We start from the raw sequence: 9,320 nt of genomic DNA on the forward strand, positions 1-9,320 counted from the left end.
TTTTTTTTTTTTATTTAAAATTCCGATTCCTTATGGCTTCAAAAAAAAAATGAATACTACTGTGTTAGGTATATAATTTTTAACTTACTATTTTTTTAATGACTCTAATATTTTATTATGGTGTTAACAGGTTCAGTTCAATGTAAGTAGCATAACAGACATTAACGATATGAAAAGAACTAATAATCCTCCTCCTCCTTATTATTATTATTATTCTATTAATCCTAAACAAAGACCTTAAAAGGTTCTTAATTGGTTTACAAAAGATTAAGAAGGAAAAATAATAATAGCAATGTACCTTAACAAAAAAAAAAAAAAAGTTGACAGCAATGTACTTTAACAATGGTTAAGAACAGTAACAGCAATGAACACTGAAAGATGTAACAGTGATATGTTAAACAAATAAAAAATATATATATCCAAAACAGTAGTGGTGCTCATGCAATGTCTATTTATTATAATAAAACAAAAATGCAATATGACAAAAAAAAAAAAACAAATATGACTAGCACATGCAATGTATATTTATTGCAATATTATAATGAACAGTAGCAAATGAGTTATTAGAAACGGTGGTGGTATATGAATCATGGATACGTTTTGCATTCACAAATGGAGGAATAAACTATTTAATAATATAAAATAGGTTATTCTGATAATAAAAAAATATCTCAACTTTTAACAATAACAGAACATGCATTGATATTCTTCACGTGATGGAGCATATCAAATAATAATCAAATATATGCTAATATACACAGTACCTATTTATATATCAGTGTGATTATAAAAAAGAATAATATTATGAGATGGGGAGTTGCACTTACCTTTCTTTCAGCAACCAAGAAAGTAAAATAAAAAAAATGGCAAAGGCCTGCAAGGAGAGAGCCGTTCTTGAACGTGACCGAGCAAGCCCATGAACAGGAGAGCAGCTATGCCGATATGTGAGCGACCTTTGAGTAGGAACTTCAACCAATCAGAGTCACCAGAAAGTTCAAGGGTTTTGGTCGTTAGTTCTTCTTTTCTAAAAAATGGGGGGGTTTTTTTTCTTGTCCTTTGAAGCCGCAGTCCAAAAGAGGGGTTGGAGGGAGCGGTTGTTCGGAATCAGGAAAGTTCTCGAGCCTCTTTAAACAGAGATGGGGTCGATCTCTCAGGCGATGTAGGTCATCGCTTGCTGCCGCCTTAATTTGTATAATCGAATGCGCTTCTATTGAAGCGATCTCAACTTGAAACCGAGAGAAAAAAAAATGAAGCCACAATCGATCAGAGATCAGTTTCTGCTACAATCGTTTGCAGCTATTCCCTTCTCTTTTTAAGTTTGGATCAGTAAAGAAAACATAGTCACGATGGTTCTAAAAATGGATTCGAGCAGCAGGGCACAACAAAGCTATCAGTTGCTCAAACGGCTCTGATACCAATGTAGGTTTTCACGAACCGATGATCAAGAAGACAGAGAAGGCTTCAAGAGTTTAGGGCTCCAACTGGCTGATCAAAAGCGTATGGTGTCTTTCCAATTTTACTATTTACTCTTTTATAGAGATAGAGTCAAAAGATTCGTTGAACAGCGGATCTTTTCCGATCAGCAGAATCGCCTTGCAATTACTCCTGAAATTACTCCTTCCATAACGGAGTGACAGTTACTGTGGTTCCGTGATGAGGCCGGATGGCCATCTCACCGACAATATTTTGTTGGTCTCTTAAGAAGTTTCTTGGAATATTTTCATTCCCTCTTGCTTTATTTTTTATTTAGAAACAAACTGGTCATATTTTGTTGGTCTCTTAAGAAGTTTACTGGAATATTTTCATTCCTTCTTGCTTTATTTTTAATGATAGTTTTGACAATTTTTTTTTTTTTTTTTTTTTTTGGCTTCCATAGATATGTTGCAACATCCCTGACTTCAGTTCATGAAATGGAGAATGGGTTCAATATTTGGTCCTTCAATGGCAAGCTGCTACATCGGATCCCAAGGGACCATTTCTATCAGGTAGAGCAATAAATGTTGCAGTCATCTTTGATCCCACGATCTTTAAATTTTGGTTATTACATTCCAGTGGGACAAATTTAGTATAACTAGTACGTGTGTGGATGTTGTACGAAGATGTAGTCCATTAATGATATGATCCACATTATAGATTCATTTCAATGAGCCCTCCCCACCCTCAACGCGGTGGCCAACTGATATAACTTTTTCAAGGATCCGCATACTTTGTAGTCAGTAACATTGATAGTCATTTGCAACAGTATAGGATAATTTGAAAACTCTCTCTTTGCTCTGTTCTACATGCTAAGTTCTTGTTTTCCCTTTTTCCAGTTTTTGTGGTGCCCAAGGCCACCATCCTCCTTAAGTACAGAGAAAGAGGAAGAGACAGCAAAGAACCTGAAGAAGTACAGCAAGAAGTATGAGGCAGAGGACCAGGATGTATCATTGCTTCTTAGTGAACAGGATGGGGAAAAGCGGAAGATGCTTCAGGAGGAATGGGACTGCTGGTCTGATTGGAATGGAAGAAATTAGATGAAGAAGATATGGAAATACAGCAGTTATTAATGGATGGTGAAGCAAGTGATGAGGAAGAAGATTATTGAGGCCAAGGAAGTTTAAATAGAAGTGTTGGATGTGACAGAGGAGGTCATTTTATATGAGTTTGAGCAGAATATGAATTAGATGAGTTGGGACTCGTTAGCTTGATGTTCTCGAGGAGTTCTTCAAGAGTAGCCCCAATTTTGAGGTTTTCATTTTTTATGTTTTGGTTGATTAAATACTTGTATATACAACGGTTAAGAAGTTGCCTTTATTTTTGGCCCCACTCAGTTCTGCCATGTCATAGCTGCAAGGTTGAATCTCCAGTTCTGCCATGTCATAGCTATAATGTTGGATCTTTGTGACAAATACTCTCAAAGTCCCCTGCTCACATGTCAAATTTCAGAATCATCCTTGTTTCCAAGTGTTAAAACAAGAAATTAAAAAAATCCGAGGATTGAGGTGCATGAGAAATATGATACTAAATCGGTGAAAGGTATGTAAATGGTATAGACAAAGGATAAAATGGTCAAATATATTCAGATATCGGTATCTTTGAGGGTAAAACCGTCTTATACGACCAATATGATACTGATCCCAACCCGGCCACCCCGATGCCTAAAACCATTCACAACCACTTTCCTTAAACAAGACCAGATAAATTCAACTGATACGGACACAATGGTTGGTAGTTACCACTTTAGAGTTCAAACAGTCCAGACAGGAGTGTCGACAAACAGAACTTGCATATGCATCAGGAACTTCTCCAACGCGCATCGAATGGCTTGGTGGACCTGCGAATGGGAGTCCAGTTACTCCTAGCCGTCCTATGCACGTTGGGGCACTCGGCACATTGGAGAGAATCCAGACTCCTTGCACACATCCATAAGGATTTTCAGTATGGATTTACACGTGTAACGCATAAGTTAGAATCATTTGTTACTGGCAGTAAGTTCAGTATCGTTTAAATTGTTCTTGTGGAAAGTTCTGATTGATGGTATCGCTAAGCAGAGATAAGCTGGTTAATGGATGTGTCTTTCAAAATGACTCCTTTCCCCCTTCTATTGTTTTTTTTTTTTTTTTTTTTGTTATAATCCCCCTTCTATTGTTTTTTTTTTTTTTTTTGGTTATAATCCCCCCTTCTATTGTTCATATGTATGTAAATGGCATTACTCCTTCATCCATTCGATGCATTGCTCCTTCATCCATTCCTACTTTTAGTCATGGATTGCATTGTATGTCTATTCAAGATTACCTTGCTCTGCCTTCTGGGGATCACCCAGTTGTTATATGTGATGGATGCTATGCCTCTATTACCTATTCAGCTGGATGGGTGGTTGTTCTTTTGCATTCTCAATTTCAGTCTATCTCTAGAAGTTGCGGATCTTCAAGGAAAATGCTGGGATCGAAAACCAGAAGTGTCTTGCAAGGAGTGCAGCATGCAGTGGACCAAGGGTTCCAGAGGGTAGAGGTGTGGATGGATAGCAGATAGCAAGGACACAGTGAAGTGGTTGGAGCAAAGGAATCAGACCAGATGGCCATTGGAGTTATTCAATATCCTATTGACTCTGTTTCGTAAACCTTACTTTAATTGCCCTTTAGCATAACTTATATTCACTAGGATAGAGTGTAGATGTGGTAAATTCACATTAAATTGATTCCCCTTCTCCAAAGATTGGACTCATCAAGTTTGAGCCAGAGGCTTCAACAAGATCAGCTGCATACGGCAGACCTCCTCGAGAAAAATGCACTTTGAAGATTGTGGCATTCCTGGCTCATTGAATTCACAATTGACAAAAAGAGGATGGGATCCAGCACTGCTCTTGCTATCCACATTACAAAGTATGACTGACTTCTTATGAAACTGAAAATCATTCATGGACTACCTCTGTTTCTTGTGAGAAGAATAACAGCAAGTGCTCTACTTAGCCACATTATAAACTCAAATCTCTTGAATTTCATCTTCCAGAACATTGCCTTCAGAATTTGTTCCCTCATTGATCAGATTGACAAGTAACCCATTCCCGTCGCGTATGTTGAGTGGATTCTGCTTCAGCCTCGCACAGCAAGATATGCTTGCTGCACACATCAGTTAGTGCTGGTAGATCATAAAGAACTAATTTTATTAGTTTTAGAAATGGTGAGATCATTCCATTATTACCCTCTTCTAAATTCCCATCTTCTTCCCCTTCTTCAATTATTACTTCCATTTCACCACAAAACCCAACATATATGACTTCCAAGTAGCTGACCATCCGTGGCATTCCCTTCGTGAAGATCATCTTCAATCTATTGCAGTATGTTATTTTTATGGAGGATAGTTTATTAAAGCAATTTAATGGTGTAAGGCCTACACATATCCTTTCCAATTTTGGCAATTCTGACAGAAGTAGTGAATCTAAATTCTGAAAGGAATCCAACACCTTCACCAAGTCTTCACAATCCGAAATTTTCAAGACTCATCCAACACGAATGGGCACACAAGTCGGACCTGGGCATTCATGAATTTCTAACATTTGAAGTTTTTGGGATTCATTGAGAACTTGTATAGCGTCTTGTTTTATAACTCTGCAATGCTCCAGTACCAAGGCCATCATCTTCTTAGCTAAAGGTCTGAACCAATCAGAAATAATGATACCACGGAAGGAAATGTCAAGAGATGTTAAATGGGTCAAGCAGTGCAACTCCCTTACATCAATGATGGAGGGCTGATGGTCATCACAAGATCCACTGCTCTCCTTATTCTCATTGTTTCCTTCATTCCATTGTCCTTTACCATCAGAGCCACTCCAATCCCATTTTTCATTTTCACTCATCCTCCATATTATGTTATCTGCTCTATACAACCTCAAGTTCTCCAATTTCAGCAAACTAGATATTACCCCAGCTGGAATAGAAACATTTGTCTTTGTCACATCTAAGTATCTTAAATTACTCATACCTCCCACGCATATAGATCCAAGAATTTGCTGGTCCAATGCTAAACAACGACACAAATCTAAAACTTGGAGTTGTCGCAACATTTCCAGGGCAGGCAATGCTCTCAACCTTGAACACCACCGTAAACTAAGCACACGAAGATTCACTAAACATGACAAGGATCTTGGGAGATATTCCAATGTATAAGTGTGAGAAAGATCAAGTACGCTGAGATGATCCATGTGTTGCAAGAAATTTGTTGGGGGAACAGTGAGGATCCTATTCCGCCTCAATAGCAAAGTGGTTAGCTTTTGGCATCTCTCTCCCAATTCAGGCAACTCCTCTATTTGGGTATCCATTAGTGAAATCTGTGTTGCATCTAGCCACTCATTAGCCTGAGGTGCCTCTTTAAATGATTCACCATTCCTTATCAAGAACTTGGAACTACTATTTAACTCCGAAGAAGTAATCCAAAGTGCAAGCTCTCGCATCATATCATGCATCCTCACACTACCTTCAGATTCTCCATCTTCCAGCATACAAGCGATTTTCAAGCTCCCAATCAGAGACTCACCTTTATTCATAGCAGCTGTCAAACTATTTAATCTATCTACTAATCCCTCACCAATGTAATAATTTAATATCTCATTTTCCATTATGCTATAGTCCTCAGTGAAGCAATTACAATAAAGAAATATATTCCTAAGCATATCATCCTCCAATCTATCAAAACTAAATTTTAAGGGAACAAGCACTTTATCCTTCATACCTCGGAGTTCTGTAGCTGATTGCTCCATTTCCCTTATGGCATTCGCCCCCTCCCCATCTCCATGTCGATTTGCCATCGCACGAGCAGTAGTGATAATTGCAAGAGGTTCACCCTCACATCACCGAACAATTTTCTCAGCATAACATTTTATATGATTGGCAATAACATGTTGACCAGCTTTTACAACGAATAGGTTCCATGACTCGTCTTCTGATAATGGCTGCACTTCTATAGTGATTCTAGCATCCATGTCAGTACACACATCTTGATTCCGGCTGGTCACTAGGATCTTGCTCCCTCTTTGGTTTCGAGGGTGAGGGATTCCGACATAGTCGAGTTCTAATTTGTACCACAAATTATCCAAAATTAGAAAAAATTTCTTCTTCCTTAGGGCATCAAACAACTTCTCTTTTGCATCAACCTCCCTGTTATCTGTTAAATCTAATCCGAGGCGCTTACCAATACTGATTTGTATACTGCGTATGTTGGGAGCAGCAGACACTGTGACCATTATCACAGTCACAAAACAAGAATTATCTTTGAAGTAATTGTTCACCTTTCTGGCCAGCTTGGTTTTACCTACACCCCCCCCCCATACCATATACTCCAATGATCCCAAAACCTGGATCACCTATGCAATCAAGCATTTGCTGCAACATGCGTTGAGCTGATGGCTGGTTCTCAATTGGCTCACTTTCCATCTCCAACACACATTTTGGAGAAGGTGACTTTGTCAAAACAACTTGTTCTTTGAGTCTAAGATCAGCCTTCAGCTTGAGTTTTACAGATCTCCTGCTCAATTTGTAGCGTGCCCAGCAGTTGATACACCAACCCCCGACATGTCCCTTGATTATACCCATTTTCTATGGTAGCGGCTTCCATCTCAATTTCATGAATGGCCTTGAACCAATTTCTTGCTGCATCAGTCTTGACTTTTCCAGCGTTTTCTTCTGCTGTTGAAGTGCTTTGCTCATCATTCCTCCTTGCCTTCAGATTTTGAACTACAATTTGCAGGTCACCGATGTTGTCACTGGAGCTTCTCAGGTAGTTTGTCTGCTTAATGAGGGGAGCAATTAGAAGTGTGCCGATGATATTTACTATTGAGCTAAATAGCCCAACAAAAGCCATGAGAGGGCGGAAAAGGGGAAAGGATTAAATAGAGCAAATGGGAAAGAAAACAACAATCTGACTGAACAACAAAAAGGCTTATGAAGATGGCAATATTGGAACTATGGATCGTTCGGAGTAAGAAAAAAGATGAAGAAACTAGTTAGTGAAGGCTGGAGAGAGGCCTGGCAAACACATGGTGATATAAAAGAGATTTAAGACTAAGGAAGCTAAAGGATGGAACCATTTAGTCAACTATTTTACCACTCCGAAGGTTGTCTGCCGTGCGATTCAGTTGAATGTCCTCCCCACTTATGGACACTATGATGAGGTATTCGCACTGTAAGCCTACGTGACCTACTGCATGTATATGGGAGCGCATATACGTCTCCCTTACCTCCTTATGTGGACCATGGCGCTTTGGTCCAAAGGAGTGGATCACCGAGCAGGAAGCCTGTGTTATGGAAGAATACTCACTGACATCTTCCGTCACTTTGGGGTGGACTTGGAGGGAGAGGCACGCTTGGGTGAAGAGGTCACAAACTTCAACCAAGATTCTCGCCTGTTTGACTTTCCAAGATGGTGAGGGACAGGTAGCAGGGTTCTCTTGGCTATTAAAAGGCTTATCAGTCTAGGTTGTAGATCACGTTTACTTTATGAGTCCACATCATATGCAGAATCGAGATGCGGTGAGCATCGGATGACTGAGAGCATTTAGGCATGCACTTCAAGGGGCTTCCAGTCACTTGATGCTCACTGCACCAGTGGCTAAAGGCTAACGGTCTTAAATGTGAAATTTAGGGTGTCAATATATAATAGAAACCGTTACCGAAATAGAAACCGATCGGTTATGACCAAACCAAACTGCACCGTAGTAAATTGATCCAGTTTTGGTTTCATAGGCCATAATTCTGGTTCGGAACTTAACCGAACTGGAAAATCGATCGTTAACCAGCACCTAGTATTAAAGACTTAAAGTGTTTTGAATTTCAATGAGTTTCTATGAAAAAAAAAGAGAGGAAAAAAAAAAAAAAAAAAGCAAAGTACTAACCAAGAAGGGAGCTTCACTTTCACACACTTCTTGATTTTCAAATTTCGAGGATCATAATTAATTAGTTATAATATGTGTAGTCTTTTATATAGAAAGTATATTGTCTTTGGCAAAATAAATGTATATTGTCTTAACTCTCTAGGAAATTTAATATATGTAAGATTCACACTAGTTGTAGAATGCAAACCATTTTCTAAAACAACGTTATTAACCCCATGTAAACCAGTTGTGAACTGAATAACAAAAATTGAGTAAAAACCATTAAAACTGAAATCAGATGAAAACGATTCTGATTTCACCTTATTCCTATCTGGTGCAGTTTTGGTTTCACCTTATTAAAATGTAAACCAAACCAAAACCGAACCGAATAACTAACGTTTGACACCCCCATGTGAAATGTAAGAGATCATTTTACTCTTATTACATCCTTAACTCAAGATTAATATTTTTCAATTCTTAACTCAAGATTAATATTTTTTTATAAAAATTTTCAATTTTACTCTTATGTGAACTTATCTCTCTTCTCCCTTTTTCCTGTAGACTAACAAACTTAACTCACCCAACCCAACATTAATCTATCCCACACTCCACTGCCTCCCCCCAGTACCCGCCACCTACAATTTCTCCATTAATTCCCAACCTTGCCCCACACTTGCCCCTTGCCCCTTGCCCCTTGCCCCTCTGACTTCTATCACTCCCCACCCTCACACGGCGGCCTGCCAACATCACCCCAGTAGTCTACAACTGCAACCAGCAACCCCAACCTCTTCAAGGACCTTGCGCATCACCTCCCAACTGTTGCACCATCCAACAATTGCCATTGCAAGCCACACTCCTCCATCACCATCGCAAGTCCTGCTACCATCGTAACCTACAACTCCCTTGCCTTTACATCACCGAACCAAATAGTCGATTCAGTCTAGTTTTGGTAGGGTTGAATCGGTTTCGGTCTAGG

General features: G+C 39.1%; 2 protein-coding genes across 2 annotated transcripts; both read right to left on the reverse strand.

Moving 5' to 3' along the window:
- Nucleotides 1-4,978: 4,978 nt before the first annotated feature.
- Nucleotides 4,979-6,283, reverse strand: LOC122062694 (putative disease resistance protein At4g10780). Its single transcript, XM_042626337.1, has one exon. It carries the CDS (start codon nucleotides 6,281-6,283, stop codon nucleotides 4,979-4,981), a length of 1,305 nt encoding a protein of 434 aa, XP_042482271.1.
- Nucleotides 6,284-6,325: 42 nt separating this feature from the next.
- Nucleotides 6,326-7,335, reverse strand: LOC122062695 (probable disease resistance protein At1g62630). The gene is made up of 3 exons (XM_042626339.1): nucleotides 7,064-7,335; nucleotides 6,806-6,999; nucleotides 6,326-6,708 (listed from the first exon to the last, which is right to left on the reverse strand). Exons 1-3 carry the CDS (start codon nucleotides 7,333-7,335, stop codon nucleotides 6,326-6,328), a joined length of 849 nt encoding a protein of 282 aa, XP_042482273.1.
- Between the last annotated feature and the right edge of the window lie 1,985 nt (nucleotides 7,336-9,320).

This window comes from Macadamia integrifolia, unplaced genomic scaffold, assembly GCF_013358625.1.
Source record: "Macadamia integrifolia cultivar HAES 741 unplaced genomic scaffold, SCU_Mint_v3 scaffold1090, whole genome shotgun sequence".
NCBI lineage: Eukaryota > Viridiplantae > Streptophyta > Magnoliopsida > Proteales > Proteaceae > Macadamia > Macadamia integrifolia.